Genomic DNA, 20,134 nt, shown 5'->3' on the forward strand with positions numbered 1-20,134 from the left:
TTCTTATTATTTATTTTTTTTTTTGGCGGTACGTGGGCCTCTCACTGTTGTGGCCTCTCCCGTTGCGGAGCACAGGCTCCGGACGCGCAGGCTCAGCGGCCATGGCTCACGGGCCCAGCTGCTCCGCGGCACGTGGGATCTTCCCGGACCGGGGCACGAACCCGCGTCCCCTGCATCGGCAGGCGGACTCTCAACCACTGCGCCACCAGGGAAGCCCGCAGCAACTGCTTTTACTCTTCCTGGTTCCAGGTGAGTTGCCTCTCGGAAGAACATGCCAGCAATGGATGGCGTCACCAACAGCTGTCATCCGTGTAGGTCCTCGGAGCACCATCGTGCTCTGCGAAAACCTGAACGAGGGACGTGGCAGGGTGGCCGTGTCCAGTAGTATCACCTGCTTCCTAAGATGTCTTTGGCTTTGCCGGATTCTTCACCATCTCTCCTTGCACCCTAAGTAGGCTCCTCTGGAAATAGCTGTGTCAGCTCAGCCCTCGCAGGTGCTCCGTGATATTTTGTGAGGTGAATGCGCAATGCTGGCTGCAGCTGTAGAAAATCTGGGGAACAACAATCACACCCCCGAAATCTTTAAGTGACAGTAACTGTGCTGCTAGCTCTTGAGATCGCCTTTCAGCTAGAAGGTCAAACTGTAACCACCACCACCAAGAATAAGATCAAATCAGCCAAAGCAGGCACGGGACAAAGCCCCGTAGATATTCTTCAGACACCTTCCAGGGTTCCAGAATGTTCTCCGTCAGCTCCCCACACCCCATACACAGCAGCTCGACAGGGAAATGCTCCTTTACTTCTAGTTCTCTTCAGCGGGTCCTCAATTTGAAACTGCTCTTTCTTCTAAGTTGGGTTCTTTCTTTCTTCATCCTGGTTTCCATTATACACAGCAAGAAATGATCTCCAAATGTGCTTACCGGTATTTCCCATTCTGAGCAGTGATAAGACACTGGGACGGGGTGGGGAGTCGGAAAAACACAACTTTCTCTGGCACCTTCCCCGAAACGAACTTCCAAAGACCTCGTAAAAGATGGAGACAGTCGTGAACAAATGAAAACCGGCTAATTGTCCTGTGATGCAGATGGCAAGTAACTCCAGGATGCATGGACAGAACACAACATAAACACGATCCTGAATGACTCAAAAATGTTTAATATTCCTATGTGCATCAGAAAATAATTATTTAGTCACATATTATACAGCAAGTAAAGCTGAAGTAATTTAGGAAGAATTGTAATCATCTCACTCATGAACTTTATGTAAGAATGTATTTTTTTTTGGCCGTGCTGTGCAGCAATGCGGGATCTTAGCTCCCTGACCAGGGATTGAACCCGGGCCCCCTGTAGTGGAAGCACAGAGTCTTAACCACTGAACCGCCAGGGAAGTCCCTGTAAGGATGCATTTTTACAACTATTAACCCATTTGACTCTTACTAAACTCTGTGAGGTAAGTAAGTATTCTCTTCATTTTATAGATAAAGGAGGGCTCAAACAGGGAAGGTAATTTTTCTAACATTATAAACATGTAGTGATAAAGCCCAGATTATTGTACAGTTTGTGATTTCCCTTAGTAAGGGGACTTAGGTGGGATAATTTCAAACATTACGCTCCTCTGTGCCACTGTAAGGAAAGCCCTCTGAACCTGCTGTTACACCTCACCTTTACCAACGTGGGAAGGATGCTGTGCTACCAACCTGAAGGACAGGCACCTCCTTGGCTCTCAGGACCAACGTGGAGTCAGTTTGGAGAGACCATGAGACTTTCCTATGAAAATATGGAGAATCTTTCCTTTTATGATCTCTGGATTATTTGATCTAGATTTAAAACAAAACCTGTTATCTTTAAATAACTATGATTGTAGTTACGATCATCCACCTTTAAAGGCACTTAAGTAGCTTGAAGTACTGTGTTACATCGTCACTAAGCAGAAAAGAATGGGAGAGCTTTTTTCTGCCCGAATTATTAGTTATGTGACTTTGTATTATTTTATTCAAACTCTGAGCTTCGGTTTCCTCATCTGTAAAACCGGAGGCAGGAGGAACCTTCCAAGAACAAGACTTATTTAGCACCGGCTACATTCCATGCACTACATGTCGTGCTTCAGATGCACTGACTTACTGAGTCCTCAGCAACTCTTTGAGGTAAACACGATTAGTATCGCTGTTTTACAGATGAAAAAATCGGGTCACAGAAACTTTAACTTGCCCAAGGTCAGATATCAAGTGGTAAAACCAGGACCCCAAACCTGGCAGTCCGCCTACAGACTTGTTACTCTCAAAGGCCAACAGATCCCCACTGCTCGGGATCTATTATGAGGATTAGAGATCACGCCTGTGGGTAAGCACAGCGCCCAACGCGTAGTAAGCACTCAACAAGTCTTGGCAAGTATAAAAGCAAAATGAGCTTTTAAAACAATATACAGTATTCTATCGCTACAGGTGTCAATAAAACATACTTACATATCACATATACATGAAGTAACTGTAACCAAATATATCCTTTACCATCCCATATATCACCAGATAACTTTTGAGATTTATATTTTCCTTTTTGTTGAAATAAGGAAACACCAATAAGCCCAAGAATATAAGTCAGAATTTATTCTGAACATACCGTAAGGAGACAAGGCTGTTAGTAAATATTCTCTCCTGCTGGACACGCGGAGAACATCCACAGCAACTTCTTCCACTTTTTTTTCAGATGTAAAGATTCATAAAACTAAAATTTGAGAACATGTCTCTCTTACATATTCACACATAAGATCATGAATTGTCACTAATTTGGATGAATGACTGACCCGTCTCGTCCCCATCAGTAAACATTTACTGAGAGTTTGCCGCCCACATCAGATTTTCTCCCACACAGTAGAAGGTACTGAGCTTTCTATCTAGAGTGGCCTTCTGAAAAAGTTTTTTGTTTTTTGTTTTTTCTTTCTACTCAGGATAAAAACCAGGAATCTGTCTCTTTGACCTCAGGCATGAATGAGGTCAAAAATGACCCCCCAGTTGGTAGAAGTAATGGATTTACTTTATCATCCACAAATTGGAAAAGGTGTCAATGAAATCTTAGGGATAATGTCAAATCATAACTACTCTAACCTGACATAAATTAGTGACTGCAAACATGGCGCTCCAAAACATCTGAATGAAAAGTTGTAGATTCCGTCAATGCAGATTTTACCTATATAACATCAATTATCTGAATATTTCCAATTATCAGTTTGGCCAAGTACCAATTTTCAGTCTAATGCTTAGGTGTTAGGTTAAGTTAGTGTGTTTATAACGCCAGTTATACCAAACGGTAACATAATATTCCAAGTTAGCTAATCTTCAATCTAAAAATATGTGTAATTCATAATAAAAACATGTCCCTACCCAAAAAAGAAAACCTACTTATAAGCAAAGATGACATCTGGATAGGGGCCAAGGAAACCTCTTCCCCATCTGACACTTCAAGAACAAATACGATTAAGGTTACAGTTTAATTTTACTTGATGGGCAAATTTTTTATATTATTTCTTTGTTTTAATGGTCAATTTATTCAGATCATTTTATTGACATGGACCTATTCAGTGAACACTAAGTATAAACCACACAATATTACTAAGGAAACGATAAAGTTTACATAATCTGGCTATAAAGGAGAACTGTACCATTCTAAATGAGAAAAAAAATCACACGGAAATGATACATATGAAAGAAATCACTGGTATGTGTGATGTAAGGATTAGTCAGGTTCACACTGGACTCACCAACCTGGCTAATTTTAGGCATCTGACATGTTTCTGTGAGGTATCCTAATTATCACAGAATTGTTAAGTAATTAATATTTGCCATACATCTTATAAAGTATAGGATGAGTTAACCAAATATACTGCTTCACAATTTTGAAGATTTTAATGTATTAAAAAAACACTTGCCCAATACTTAAGAAAAATTATTATAGTTTTATATATTCAGAACACAAGGCCAGCCATGAAGCCTATTTTATGGAATAAGAGACTGTTGGTGAATGTTTCGGTCACAAAATAGCACAGACATTAGAGACAGTGAAAGATTTTATTTTTTCTTTTACTTTCATCCCAACACACCCTTCTGCGAAAAACATAAAAGCATGCACATTGATTGCATTCTTTTAAAGATAAACCAAGTACCAACTAAGCTGTAAATCAACAGTAGCACAAACAAAAGCTTAAATGATATTATGTGAAAAGATTTACAGGTATACAGGGCTCTTAATTTCATAAAATAATTCAAGTCATATCAATACATGTTAAAAAGAAGCTTCTAATTTTCCAAATATTTTGATACAAAAAAATTTTAAACAAATATTTTATAGACCTTTTGCGAGAATATAAGGATAGTTACAAGAAACGTGCTGTTCAAGTGATCTTATGCAGGTCACCTGGCCTTCTTCAAATCAGTTATAATCAGCATGATTCCAACGGTACTGCTTCTTAAAATTTAAATTGAGAACATATCCATGACATTCAAAGTAAGTTACACAACTTACATTTATTGTGATCTAATTAGAAATAGTTTCTAAGTTTAGGACTGTTAAAAAGAGTATTTAACGAAGACATGGGGTTGATCTAAATTGCACTTTACAGGGTAAGAGAAAATTGCAGTTTGGCATGAGAACAAGTTTTACCTGCACCCCCATTCATAATGAAGCCAACTGTGTCCTGTGGGAATGTGTGTATCAATACATACACACATACTAACATACACAAACCAATTCACACCACCCAACTCTTCAGAGGGGTTACTTGAAATGGCTTACTCTGGTTCTGGAAAATCAGACCAAATTTCCCTTAATTTGTGTTTCCATTTTGTTTATCATGATTTAAATGGTGATGAAAATCCATTACTCGGAAGCAGAACTGGTATCTTAAATGACCAGCAGGCAATCAAGCTTGAATTGTAACATTAAAAATAGAGCAGATCACACTTTAAAAAAGGTCCTCTTCTAGGGGATTTATCGTTCCATGACTGAAAATTGTGTGATTTGGTTCCTGAAACAAAGCTCTTCTTTTCAGGTGATACAGATGAATTGTGTGGCCCCATTAATACCAATGGGAATGAAACAAATTCACTCCGTCCTGATGGATTAAGCCTGTACTTCACTGGCTTGAGGAAGGTGATTTCTTGACATAAGACGAACGCAAAATGCCTTTGCTGTGGATGGTGGGCTGCTCACGAGAGCTTACAAGGCTCAACTCCGCATCAGGACCAACGCTGGCTGGCGACACAGCGCTTTCCCGTGAGCCCCTGGCCCAGCCCTGAGCAGCACCCCTGCCAGTGATCCAAAGGAAAAGAACACGAATACAGTGGAAACCGACCACGACGACATAAACAAAATGATTTGGGGATTAAACAGTTTGCTAAACCCAAGAGTAACAGGCAAAAGGCACATGCTAATAAACCTAGTCAGGTGTTTGAGAGCTCCCACCATCTCAAATATCTATGGACTCAGGTCCAACAAAGGTTCACACTGATTATTTCGATATAAAAAATAACAGGAAATCTTAAGGTTTTCAAGTACTTATGGCACAAATGTCATGAAGTGCTAGGAGCTTAGCTTAAATCTTCAAAAAGCTGAGCAGTTTAAAGTTCTGCTACAATGAATCAGGATCACAATTTTAACTTAAACTTAATTCTCGTATTTTTATACATTATTCTTTTGTATAGAGTACAGGGTGTGCAAATGAAGCTGTTTCAGTAAATACCAGAGATGCTAATCACTTTGCCAACATAAAGTGAACTCAGCTGACAACACAATACAAGTCCTCGCTAACCAGAGCTCCCCTCACCAGCATTCCTCAGCCTCTCCTCGTGTCCTTCTCCATACTTAACTACAATTTCTTTCATCGACTTGGAGAAATTAAACACAAGGCAGAATATTACACAGCTGCAAGACACTAAATATTTCAGTGATAAGAGTTTGGACCAGTCAAGTTGTAAAAAACTGAAGATAACAAATACAGTGACACGTACTGCAAATTAACGTTCATGAATGCAGCTATCGGAATTACAAAACAGTAACAAAATATATAATCCTAACAGTCTTCTGGAGTTGACATTAGTTCATAGGAAATGCCAACTATAACATAAACTCTGTTTATCTTTTCCCTTTCCAGCAGCTTCTGGACTAAAGTTGTAAAACCATGTATGTTTGCCCAAGACCAACTGCATATCGGCTTTAGTCAGAAATTCTGTTTCATCCAATGTTCCATCAACAAGGCTTTATTTACACTTCTTATTAAATTCAGGAACAATCGGATGCAGCCGCCAGTAATAAACAACGTAGCGCATCCCACTGCCTGGAGACAGCTACGCGTTTACGCTTTAATACTAACCCACAAGCAGCCAATTAAGGTTCCATAAATCCACGTTTTTACATATAGTTTCCTTCCAGCCTCGGTCATAAGCATTCCAGCAGTCAAACCACTTAGGATCAAGAATGATGGTAAGGTCTTCTTGAGACTTAGTTTAGAATTAACACTTTCTCCGGGAAATTTGTTTCTTCTTTCTGGATCCAGTGAATCATAGAATTCTATAAGCAATCTATGGCCAGAATGAAAAAAAAGAAGTGTTAACTTTCAGGTTTAGCCATTTCAATATTGTAATTCAACAAATATTTATTGGCTGCCTATTATATGCTGGAGAAGTTATAGGTCCTTATAGGAAACACCCAGAGAGTTGGTTTAATTGGAGTTTCTAGACACTAAAAATATCTTTAATATGCTCTATGATTAATGTATAGGAATTATATGTAATATGTAAAGACAGATGGTTTCAAGTAACTTTATGGGGATGTTTTTTAAACTTTAGATCTTTAAAACTTCACAGGGACCTGACACGCACACGGGCTTTTTCTCTGCCTCCCCCGTCTTTACCCCTCCAGACACTCCTCAGCGCAGCTCCTATTCTACCACAAGTCAGAGAAAAGACCAGCAGCTCTTATAGATGGAGAGTTACCCCCCAGCGCCCCTATTCGCATGGAATTACAACAGCAGGTAAAAGAAGGAAAAGTAGCATAGCTAATGCAGTTTCCTTATTTTAAAAATGTAAAGTTATAATAGCAGAATACACTCAACATAAAAATCTGAAACACAAAGTACAAAAAAGGAAAGTCTTTCTGTTGCCTTTCAACTCACACTCCCTAGAGAAAATCACTGTTTTAAAACGTCCAGACTCATTCTAAATATACATATAAACACCTATAACACAAAATACATAGGATATTAATCATATTGTTCAGGGTTTTTTTTTCTGATAACAGATTTTCATGTCAAAACACATAAATCGTACTTTTAAAATTTCTTCCATATCCAAAGTGGGTAGCGCTGATTAATTGGTTTAACACATTGTCATGCACAATTGAGAGTCAATGAAATACAGAAATTTGTTTATAAACTTCATATAGTTTCATTTTCAACACAGTACATTTTTAATAGCTTTCACTTGTTAAAGTTAATCTAGGAGGGTTAATTAGGAAATATTTTACTGCCATACAACAAGGAGAGGAGAAACAATGGCAGTTTCCTGAGAAGAAGCATTTTAGGAGACTAAAACACAGGTAAAATTTCTGAACATAAACAGAATTTTGGAAGTATTTTTTTCTTGCGGCTGCATTGGGTCTTTGTAGCTGCACGCGGGCTTTCTCTAGTTGCAGCGAGCGGGGGCTACTCTTTGTTGCGATGCATGGGCTTCTCATTGCGGTGGCTTCTCTTGTTGGGGAGCATGGGCTGTAGGTGCGTGGGCTTCAGTAGCTGTGGCTTGCAGGATCTAGAGCGCAGGCTTAGTAGTTGTGGCGCACGGGCTTAGTTGCTCCGCGGCATGTGGGATCTTCTCAGAACAGGGCTCAAACCCGAGTCCCCTGCATTAGCAGGCGGATTCTTAACCACTGCGCCACCAGGGAAGCCCTGGAAGTATTTTCTAAAGCCTTTAAAAACCATTCTTTTCAATGTGGTCTTAATAAATTTAAATGGTGCATCCTATAACTCACAGAGCCATTTTTTTCAGAAAGAGGAAAAAAAGTATAGATGTTTAAAACACATCTTTCAAAAAACAAAAAGGATAAAATTTCCACTGAAAACAAAACGAATAGTAAATAAATAATATATGCTGAAATTTTCATCCACGGAAATTCAATTTCTAAGTATTATGTCTAAACCTAAGAACCCAGTTTTTATCTTCCTGAAAAGAGAAGAAAATTCTAAAATTTCTACCTTTAGAAATCTGTGTAAATCACAGGGAGACTAACAGGCGCACCCTCATCTGACCTCGAGCTCCGCCTTTGCCAGAGGCATCCAGAGGCCCCGCCTGGAACTTAACTCACAGCAACTCTCAGCCAGGGGCCAACACTGCACTAGCTCCCAAGTCATGTTATTGGTGGGAGAAACACAAGGCCAACCCCAGAAACGGTTTAGGCCCCAAAATACTAAAAGCAAAAGGACACTTTTTTCGTGAAAATGTCAACCGCCCCTTCTTCTTCCAACAAATACACTGGAGTCAGTTCCACATACACGTGAGACACCATCCTCCACCCCACAGCCCGATTCTCTACACACCGCTGGCCTGCCGGCCTGCCCTCAGCACGCACACACTCCCCTGGACCCGGGAGGGCGGGCCTGGGGCAGCTCAACAGTACAAAGCTTTCTGTGTGTCTCTCTCTTCTTTAAAAAATTTTATATCTTTATACACAAATTACTGAAATGCAGTAAATAACAAAGGACAGCCCCCATAACAAGATCTTTCACAGTGACCTGTAACAGTCAAGTTTAAAACATGGACAGAGGAGGCATGGAATGAGATCTGACTTGAGTTCATAAAAGGCTTTTTTAAGATAATAAAACTGTTTACATTCGTCTCACGCTGTTTACTATAGTGACTGTTGAGCCACTGTTTCTGAAGGGCTAGAACTGTCGTTACTCACTTATCTTTTATTTCAAAACGTTCATGAAGCCATCTTTTCATGTATACTTGTTCTTCTGGGACATCTTTTTTGTCTATACGATCGATGTGAATATGAATTTTTGGACATTCTTTGCAGAGAAATTCTAACAAGAAACAAAAATATTTCATTTTTATTATTTTAGAATTCACAGTTACATAAAACGATAAAAATGAGCTTTAAAAAAGTTTAAAAACAATGAAGACCAGATTTTTTCTTTAGCCAAAAAAAAAAAACAGAAGAAGAAAACAAAGATCATAAACTGGTGGTTTTGGGTTTCAAGCTGAAGTAGTAATAACTTCCAAGTCTTCCACAGTTAACTAGGTCACGAGTTAAATCAACCAAACGTGACTTTCCATACAACAACCTTTAGGGTCAGGAGGCTGGCCTCTACTAGAAGCACGGACCCACCCTCCGAAGGGATCCCCAGATGCCAACCACCATCAGACCCACCAATCCCCTTCACGGGGCCACCAGCCTCCAGTCCCAAGCTTAGGGCTTGTCGCGCGTCCCCGCTGCTCCCACTGGGCGGTGAGCCCCACAGGGCAGGGATGGGTGTCGCTGGCAGCACTGGGCGCACAGGGGCATTTAACCCCTCGGTCCTAGTGCTGGGCCGGCCCGGGCCCTGCCTCCACGGCTCCACAGTCCTCCCCGCTCCTCTGTGACCTGCCAGTGGTTTCTACTCACTGGTACTCCTTGCTTTCCTGATCCTTGCTGTATTTTAACGTATTCTACGTGGTTCGGGAACCAAATTTCTTTCCGTGGAATAGCTATGAGCCCTTCAATAATTACAGCTCCCAAAACATGCTAATTTGAAAAAAGCAGATGGTCCTTTTTGCAGCCCACATGGCACAAGGGATAAGGTCAGGATTTATTCCAAGATAAGACAGAACTTTGAGTCCGGAAATACCCTTTTCTGCAGGTGGCTTTCTGTGGAGACATGAGCATATTAACATACTTAAATTCCTGGAGAACAAGGAAATATTGCTACGAGATTTAAGAGAAGACTATGTTCCCTGGGTGGGTACGCAAGTAGGAGGCCGAGCCCTTTTATCTCAAGCCGATATGCGTCCAAAGACGTGTTCTGAGAAGCGGTGACTAGTGTGCTGCAGAGTTTGCGGAAGACTTTAAGCTAACCCTTAAAGAGGGTTCCGCCTCTGGACCACACACACCTCTCTCTGCTAAGTGCTCGCTACAACTGCTCTGAGTAACATGCTGCATTTAGGTCATCAAAGATTCTCATTTTTTCTACACTTTTAGGAATGAATTGGCTTTGACGATAAATGTGCAAAAACACTGCCACAGGGAAGATTTTACTTTTTCAATATTTTTCTCTTAATTTTCCTCAAGTTCCATTTCCCTTTAAATCAAAGACTGGCTTAAGAAGTGCTTTCAGGAGCTGAACTGGGCATGGGCCAAGAGCACAGCCAGTGAGCCAGCGGCCTGGGTTCTGAGCCCTCACCAGCCCTGCGCATACCTGTCAGCCCTGCGCATACCTGTCAGCCTCTCTGTGCCTGTTTCCACGTCCCTACGAGGGAGGTGACAGCAGCAGCCCCTGCCTGAGAGGTTGTCATGAGCTACGCTATTATGAAGGGAAACAAGACGTAGCCGACCACCGAAAGCCACCTCCTCTGATTCCTCTTTGCAACGTGAGGGTGTTGGGAGCACGTGGGACAGGACCCCACACATGCGTGCGCTGCAGGTGACTGACCAGAATCTGTTGGCTGCACGTGACTTCTCACCTCACCTTCCTATTTCTATTTCTGATACATAAAAACACGGATGCCGACACCAACTTTCCTACCTTCACTTAATTACCTACGCCTGCCCCTCAACACTTCTGTTAATTAAGTGGTCATCCAACTGACACTGCGTTTATCCTTGATATTCCAAGTCCCGTGCACAGACGTACAGAGTCTGCAAGGAAACGAAACCGACTGCACTTCCAGCGTCAGGAACGAATGCTTGTGAACTCAAGTGTTTGGGACGTGTCAGCAAGGCCTCTAGTAAGATGCTGGCGTGAGGAAAGGGCCCTGAAGTTCGCATGGGTGCTTTTAGGTTTTCCCACCTAAAATGTACACGGTACTGTGGTATTTACACCACGCTTTCGTGCACGTCACTTCATTGGACCTTCGTGCACCTCTCTAGGCAAGGACTGCTGTCTCCCCGTGGGGATGAACGAACCAAGGCCCAGTGTCGTCAGCAGTGGAGACAGGCTGGCCCAGTCCCTGTGGTCAGGCGTCCAGATACAGACCATACAAGCACCAGATCAACTCTCAGCGCACCCAGGAGATTCTCCCACCAAAGATAAGAAATGAATAACGAATACTTTCCTCGATAGTCAATAAAGCTTTTGTGTCTATATTAGTAAAAACGCTTTTAGTTGGGGCACATTTCATAGGGCATGAGCAACAATTATCCATAATATTTAGGGAATGTAGGAAAGTACTCAAATTAAGGTGTAATTGTTTTCTAACTACAGCTTTTCCAGCAGGTCCCTAGAGTATATTGATACGCTAGGGCCAAACAGAAAGTCTTCCAAGTATCCACACATGTCACAAGGTCTAGTCTCTCAGAGACCGAGTGCTCTGTGCCTGGGGAACCTAGCGAGAAAGGCAGAGCACAGACAGCGGGGCCCAGGATGTGTGCGGGCTGAGCTGTGCGCCTCTGCACGCCGGGCCCGCAGGTGGTGCCCATACTGCTTACCGTCCGCCTTACAACCTGCCCCCTTCCCTCTGAAAACAAAAACAAAAAACCAATGTGACCTAAATCCAACAAAAACTGGATAGATACATTGTTGTATATTCACACCAATGAACACTACGTAGCCTTATACAAAAATTACATAAGTGTATATACTGACATGTAAAGATGTTCATGACACACTATTAAGGGGGAAAAAAGCAGGATATGAAGATATATATACATATATAAAATCTCATTTAAAAAAATACATAAAGGCACATCACGCCAACATACAGACATTACAGAAAAGAAGACTTTGAGGGAAACATCTGAACTGTTGTCTGGGGCTGCATCTGGACAGGTGAGTTTGTAGAGTTTTTTCCCTTCTTTCCCTCTGAATATGTTTTCTTTTCGTATAAGAAAATATTAAGACAAAAAAGTTACCTAGAACCATATAAAACGCTTAAACAGAATATCAATTGTTGCCCTTTAGCTCACAATTTCTTCTGGTACACCACCCATTTTAAAAACAGGATTTATAAATCAATTACAATCAAACTGCCCTGTCTCACCTCTGCCCAATGGACGCTGTCCACGAAAGCGTTCAGACTTTGCTGAAAAGACCAGATGAACCACAAGAGGACGCCCAGATGGCTCTGAGCCATACCCACATTCTAATGAAACAGACCACGAAACGGGAAGGACACGGTTCACTACCTGCAGTCGCCCTCTCTGACACGAGGCCTCCTGAGACCCACACTACTAGACGCTGGCCACCGCAAGGACCCCTGCAGGGCCACCAGCACGCAGCTTCAGCCCCGCTGCAGCGAGCCCGTCAGCAGTCTGCAGTGCAGCTGAGGCCACCCAGGTAATTCTGATGGAACCTCGATCCTCCTACAGGGCTTTGAGAAACACCAGTCTACGGCATATCTATGAACAATCTAGCAACTTTATGGAAAAAAATTTTTAATTGGGCTATCAAATATGAATATTAAATAACAGCCCACTGTGTATGGAGATAACATTTAATACTTATGCAACTCAGCCACAAGGTACCTACAATATTCCAAGTTATGGAATTTTATATTTAACCCTACTTACATCTAAATTTACAGTGAATCTTAATTTATACTAGACTAAGTAGAGCAGCGTATCAATCAGTTTATGTAATAATGAGAGTTTTTCAAGCTACAGGTCTCAACTCACAATCAAAATCAACACACAACAGATGTCATCTCTTACATGCACAGGTATATCTGTAGAATAATGTCTCAGCAGTGGGAATGTAAATGCTTTTGTAACTTTGATAGACATTGTCTGGCCAACTTCTACAGAGGTTGTACTGTATTGCACTCCTACCAGCAAAGTATGAAAGTCTCTGAGATACTTTAATCTCACCCACAGGGCCTGTTATCTAACCTGTTAATGGGGATTTTTGCCAGTCTGATAGTAAAAAAATGGTATCTCATTATACGTTTTAATTTTTCTTATTATGAATGAGGTTGAACAATTTTTTTCTGTGAACTGTCTGTTCTTGCCCGTTACCCATTTTTCTACTGAGTTACTACTGATCATATCAATTTATAGGAACACTTTGTACAGTAAGGAAATCAGCCTTTTTCTCTGCAACCCTCCGCTTGTCTTTTGCTTTTACTCTGCTGTAGGCTTCCTTGCGGAAATATTTACTCTTAATTGACGAAATGACACATTTTGTTTTCCACATGGCTTCTGAGTGTGACAGCTAGGAAAGCCAGCCTTTTCAAAAACAGAGACCCTCCGTCATGAATACACAAAGCCCCGTCGGCTACGGTGCAGAGCAAGTGGAGCAACGAGATGGGGCGCTGGGTCTGGAGCCCGGGAGACACAGCTGAAAATGGTTTGCCTCCAAAGGCACTTCTGATCTACCTGGGCGGGGGCAGATTAGCCACATGCGAGTGCTAACCTTACATGCACTTTGTGCCACGGGAGTGGAGAGCAAGAGGAAGCTTCGTGAGCTAGCAAGCAGAGGAGCGGGGGAAGCCTTCATGGGGACAAGGTTGCAGACTTGGATGACAGCAACAGAGGGGAAGGTGGCCTGGCCTACACACGGCCCTCGGTCAGAGCCCGCATGGAGGTGCAGGAGGGTTTCAGTGACAGCGAGGAAAGCGGGCCCACCCAGCGAGCAGCACAGAGTAGGAGGAAACGATGTGAAGGAGGGGCTTAGGGACCAGGATGCTGAGTCCCGGGACGCCAGCGCTGATCCCGTGGGCGCGGCCCAGCCCACGAGTTCCTAGGGCTGGATGGTGACATGATAAAGCAGCATTTTTAAAAGGTTATTATGGGAATTAGATCTGGTTTTCATAAACAATAAAAATGTGTTTAATCTTACTTTTTGAACAACGTTTGGTAAATGGATGGCAATACTGCTGAATAACTAAATGCACTGTCCTCAAATGCAGAACTGGGTGAATGACTCCTTCCATGGTTAAAAAAGAAAAAAAGTATTATACGTTGCCTTTTCTGTAAGAGGGATGGACAGTAAATTTGTACACACGATACACAAGAAAGGAAGAAAAGTGGTTACCGCTGCGGAGGGGAAGGGGGAGACCAGGTGGATGGGGACAGGGTGGAAACAGGCCGTTTCACTGTACACTTTATATACTTTTGATTTTTAAACTGTATGATGTATAATACATGCCAAAGAATTACACTGAAAATAAAATTTAAGAAGCGTGAGCTTCCGGCTTTCCTCGGAGTTGACGGCGGTCACGAGAGCGTCCGTCGGTCTTGCTTGAGGTGCAGCCGCCCCAGGTCTGACCTCCTCCCGCCACCATCAAATTCTCCACCTTTAGTCCCTTCCCGCCTCAGCCGTCTGTCCTCTCTCCCAACGTCCGGGAGCTACCCTCTGTGCCCCTGAACACGTTCTGAACAGCCGCCTTCAAGAGCTGCTACGGAGAGAAGCACCTGACAAGCAAGCTAGTCGCACGGCCGCCAGCTGCCAAGGCGAAGCGTGAGGCCCCAGCCTGACACCCCGAGGAGGGGACGGCGGCTCCACACGCGTCCTGTGCCCACCCCACGTCCCAACGGCGACAGCAATCACAAGTGTCTGTGGGTATGATTAACTAAAACATTCTGCTTGCTTACAATTCTAGTTTTTTCTGGTTATTCTGACATAAACGGTAGCTCAAAGGTCCCTAATACCTAGCACATGGCTGAAAAAAAGAAAAAGTCACGTAACTGTTAGTGACACTAGATGTCACCGATGTTATATGAAAAACACATACAAAGATAGACACTGAGCATCAGTGCACACCTCAGCGCTGCTAGGTTCCACTCTCCTGCCTCACTCCTTCCTTAGATTTATGTAACTTTTCCATTTCTTGGTGTAAACCTTGGGAGGAAAGAGGCTGAGTTAATGATATTGGGCAAGTTCAAGGACTAATAGGACAGCCAAGAAGTACCAAACTTAGCAGGACTAATGAAATTTCAACTGTTACAGATTAATAAAAAATATGTGAGAAATACAAGTATATATACTTGGAAACCATATCAATGTAATGTAGTAGAACACACCCACCTTTTTAAAGAATAACTCTACCTGGGTGAACATACATGACTCACTCGAAACCAACTTACCAGCCATGGACGGCGCTTCTTTCCGCTGCCCTTTATCATCCACAGTCCCCTCAAAAGCCACTGTAACATCATAAATTGCATCTAAGTAATTCTTCATAGAATCAAAAGCAACATGAGTTGCCTTTATTCTTGGTGTCAGCACATGTTTTAATACTGGAAGGCCTAGAAAAGAAGTTGATTCAGTGTGGCCATACATTAGTCACAGAACACCCTCGAAATAGAACATAACATCTAAATTGGTTTTAAGTTTCCACTAATAGACCAGTATACACTTTCGGTTAAATCTCATACCTACAGGACGTTAAAAGTTTAGACAGCACTCTCACATGACTTTCTCAATTTAAATCAACATTCATTTAATACACATTTATTAAACATCTACATGTTTAAGACCCGGTGGGAAGCTGTTGGAAAACCTGCCCTCAAGAAGCTTATGGCCTCTCAGAAACCCTTTGATTTGGAAAACTCTGACAAGAGTAAACATATGATCCTCATTTCTGGCAACAGAATAAAGGTGGTAGCACCTTGCCCATGGTCACTCAAGATTCAGGAACAATTCCCTAATTTCTGACTCCAAGTCCCTGATTCTTTCAGTTCTATTTCTACTCAAAAGAGATGCGGTGGGAACCTAAATGACCCCCACTGTGTACAATATTTGAACTAAGAGCTGATGTGGTCTATATAACATGAAATACTGGCCTGACTTTTAGGGTAACCAAAGAATCTAATTCCTCGGTAAACTTTAAAAAAAAATCTGAACTCTAATTCACATACCATAAAATTCACCATTGTAAAGCATACAATTCAATGGTTTTAGTTTATTCAAAGAGCTATACAACCCTCTCCACTAACAAATCCCAGACCATTTTCACCACTCCAAAGACACCTTTCAGCCACGGCAGACACTGCACACCATCCTCCCCGGCACACACCCACCCCACTACCACAAATCTACTCTCAGTCTCTATGGATTTCCCGATTACGAACATTTCACGTAAATGAAATCAGAGCATGTGGACGTTTGTGTCCGGCACATACATCAGTACTTCATTACTTTTTCTGGCTGAATAATGTTCCATCGTATGGATATGCCACATTTTGTAAATCCACTGACTAGCTGACAGACATGTGGGTTGTTTTCACCCTCTGGCTATTGTGAGCAATGCAGCTATGAACATTCATATAAACTGCATATGAATGCTGCACATGGACTAGTCTTGGTATGAACATACGATTTCAATTCTCTTGAGTATATTATTTATATATATACACACACATATACTTTTATTTTTTTTAATTTTTATTGGACTATAGTTGATTCACAATGTTGTGTTAGTTTCAGGGGTACAGCAAACTGAATCAGTTATATACCACACCTATACTTTCAAAAGCTTCTTTAAGTGAGACAATATTGCAATTTATATAGAATAATTCATCACACATTCATTAGTGTGCCTGCTAACGCTAAGAATTTGTTCCTTTCCCCTTCCTATTTCCTACTGTCCCCCTTTTCCTGGATTAGAATATTTATTGACAATTTAACAGAAAAGTGTAGCTCTCCGAAGAAGTGACATGAAAATAGACTAGAAAAAAACTTGATTTGGATTTTCTATGGCTTCTCTCCAGGGAAAATTAGCTGCGTAAGAAAGAACAGCTATAGTATGTTGGGATCTTCCCGCAGAAGAATTTTTAAAATGCAGAGTGGTGTGGGAAAGACAAAGATTCCCACAACCACATGTCTGACTTGAGTCCCTAGGGCAGAAACAGTTTAATTTATTCACAAACTTATAACAAAAATCTGAATAGTATACCAGGCTGGGAAACATTGGTTTGTCAATTAAATTAGTTAATACTTCCTTCTTTGCTATTGGAACTCACCCAGTTTTATTACGTCCATAGTTCTACAGAATCACACTGTGGTATTCAGTAAGAACAATTATTAGAATCTAAGTTAAGTCAGTAAGAAGATAGGAAGACAGAAAAGTAATACTTCCCTAAAAATGAGTTATAGTGAAGGTTTGGAAAAATCAACTTTGTGGCAGATGAATAAGAAATACCTATCACTAGTATGTAGACAAAGTGAAGGCAAAGTCTTCTCACTGAGGAATGTACTAGGGGCCGCTCCAAACCTTGGGTCATTATTATAAAACCAATTTCATAGGGACTTCCCTGGTGGCACAGTGGTTAAGAATCAGCCTGCCAATGCAGGGGACACGGGTTCCAGCCCTGGTCTGGGAAGATCCCACATGCCAAGGAGCAACTAAGCCCGTGCGCCACAACTACTGAGCCTGCGCTCTAGAGCATGTGAGCCACAACTACTAAGCCCGCGTGCCACCAACTACTGAAGCCCACGTGCCTAGAGCCTGTGCTCCGCAGCAAGTGAAGCCACCGCAGTGAGAAGCCCGCGCACCGCAACAAAGGGTAGCCCCCGCTCGCCACAGCTAGAGAAAATCCACGCATAGCGATGAAGACCCAACGCGACCAAAAATAAATAAATATAAAATAAAAAATAAAACCAATTTCATAATAACACTATAGAGACCAATTAGAGTTTCAGTACAGAGAGAGCCAGATAACAGGCACTTATAATTAACTGCTTGGGCTCGAGCTCACCACACTGAGGACTGCCTCTGCCTCTACGGAAGAGAAAACCCCTGAGCCCTAAATAGGAAAATGGTAGCTAATTAAATTGCTTCTGGTCAATATCTAGCCTGTTCTAGTATCTGCTGTGCCTTGTTTCCATCTCTAGATCTCCTGAACTTCTAGTTGGTACTAACGATACTCTACTTTACCTTTTGACCAAGCTTCTCCCCGAGGGCCATTATAGTGATGTTGGTATAACTGAAATTGTGTTGTTAGTATTATATATTGGAAACATAAATGAATGATACTCATTGGACAGAAAATCTTTATTGATCCATGCAGGAGATTCTACATTATATATATATCTATATATATATAATATATATGAACATGCACACACACATACGTATTATCATCTCACTTTACTCCCACAAATTAAGTAACCAAGGTTCAGAGGGATAAAATCATTTGCTCAAAGTCACACAGCTCACAAGACTTTATAATGTCTTGTTCAGTACTTTCTTATTCAGTAATTATTAACAAGATACTACTCTAAAACTATAAACATGTAGGTTAGAGGTTAATGAGACAATAAAGTAAATAGCTATAGTACACGGTAGAATGTCTTAAGAGATTAAAAATATCCTCAGAATGTAAAAATATTACTCACACTTAAAAGATACTGTCACTCTCTCATAACTTACTGGTAAAGGCTTCAGGAAAAACAGCACGTTGGAGCGAGGCCAGGATGGAGGCTAGTAGGGTAGAAAGTGGGGGAAAGCCTAGCGGATGAATGAAGGAAGAGAGGCAGGATGTGGAAGGTCTGTGGAGCACATGTCCAGAGCCAGTAAGGAGTTAAGACTGCTAAGTGCACCGGGAGACACTGCTGAAGGCTTTAGAACGATGGGCGGATGTACTTATGTTGGTCTGTGGGACTCCATGGATTTTAGGCCAAAGGAGAAATAATATCTAGGTGCTAAGAAGAACGGTTTAGGTTTCAGAAATAGTTTAGGACATCAGGTCATAGGCAATGAGGTCCTGAATTAGGACTGAAGTAGTGCAACTGGAAAGAGAAAATGTAGTCAAGTGATGTTCAAAAAACCAAATACACATCGATTCAGCAAAAATTAAATGTGGCAGTTAAAAAAAAAAAACGGAGTAAAAAGTAACGAGGCTTCTGCCCTAGAAGACATAGACGAGGCTGGGCCATCAATAGGAAGAGATGGGCATGAGGAAGCGCGGCGGAGGGTGTGTGTGTGTCAACGTGTGTGCGGATACCCATCGTGCAGAAAGAGCACGAGTGGCAGAACACGAGGCAGCTAACAAGGAAAAGGTGAGTCCAGTTGGGGCGCTGAAGCTGAAGTTGGAGAGAACGCTCTACAAGTAGTTGAAAATATGGTCTATAAAATGGCAGAAGTAAACATTTGGGAATCATCTGACTAGACATGACAACTGAAGTAACGGCAGCGACTGAGAATACCAAAGGGAGAGATGACAAGGCGAGCATGAGGAATGACTTTGTATGTTACGTGCACGTTAACAAATACGACAAGTGACCACAGGGACGTGACACTCCGTTGAGTCAGAGCTCACTGGGATTAGCTCCTGGAGGCTGGGTGGAGTAAATGTGAGCATGCATGGGGCCCACACTTCTCTAGCGCCAAAGAAAAGGACAGAGACAACAGCAAAGCCTTAGGTGGGGTGTATGTGCACACTCTCACACACACACACGATCCATCCACGTGAGAAACAGGCTGTGCTTGTGAACCGGGGGAACAGTGTGGAGGTAATGCGAGCAAAAGGCAACTGCTGAAGCAGCAACATTAAGATTTTGAAAGAGAGATAAATATGATTGTATGATACAATCTTGTCAGAGAAACATAACTTCTTCAAGGCAGAGAAACCCTGAGATGTGAGGGGGGAAATCTGAAAAACAGAACAGATAGTCAAAAAGAGAAAAATAAAGAATCGCTAAACACAGCGTAATTGGCTCAGCTGAGATTTGATGGTGTGGATTGGTTGCAGACGGCAATCAGCATGGATTTTTATCACGTTCCCAGTTGCTGAGAAGGTAGAAAAAGCCGGGTTACTGACAGCTAAGGACTGTCAAAAGGCCAGGGGACGGGAAGTACCAGGTGGGGGGAGCAGAGTGCAGGGCCAGGAGACACAGGAGAGCTCCCAAAGGCCTTCAGAGTTACAGCAGGGCCAAGGAAAGACAGGTCAGAATTAAGCCAAAAAAGAAAAAGGTTCAGAGGAAGGAACAGCAAGGAGGAGGTAGAGGCAGAACCAGC

General features: G+C 42.1%; 1 protein-coding gene across 5 annotated transcripts in view; it reads right to left on the reverse strand.

Annotated features, from left to right (window-relative positions):
- Window positions 1–4,041: 4,041 nt before the first annotated feature.
- Window positions 4,042–20,134, reverse strand: part of AGPAT5 (1-acylglycerol-3-phosphate O-acyltransferase 5) — a 60,483-nt gene continuing 44,390 nt past the window's right edge. For 3 of the 5 annotated variants that reach the window (XM_027122532.1, XM_027122531.1, XM_027122534.1), the window contains 3 exons: window positions 15,261–15,422; window positions 8,943–9,066; window positions 4,042–6,568 (listed from right to left, as the gene is read on the reverse strand). In XM_027122532.1, coding sequence (XP_026978333.1) covers window positions 6,343–6,568; window positions 8,943–9,066; window positions 15,261–15,422 — 512 coding nt within the window. In that variant the 3' untranslated portion in view covers window positions 4,042–6,342. The remainder of the gene's footprint in view (window positions 6,569–8,942; window positions 9,067–15,260; window positions 15,423–20,134) is intronic. The other 2 variants (XM_027122533.1, XM_027122535.1) reach the window with 2 other exon arrangements.

This window comes from Aethalodelphis obliquidens, unplaced genomic scaffold (genome assembly GCF_003676395.1).
Source record: "Aethalodelphis obliquidens isolate GAN/ISIS:26980383/991018 unplaced genomic scaffold, ASM367639v1 scaffold25, whole genome shotgun sequence".
NCBI classification, from domain to species: Eukaryota; Metazoa; Chordata; class Mammalia; order Artiodactyla; family Delphinidae; genus Aethalodelphis; species Aethalodelphis obliquidens.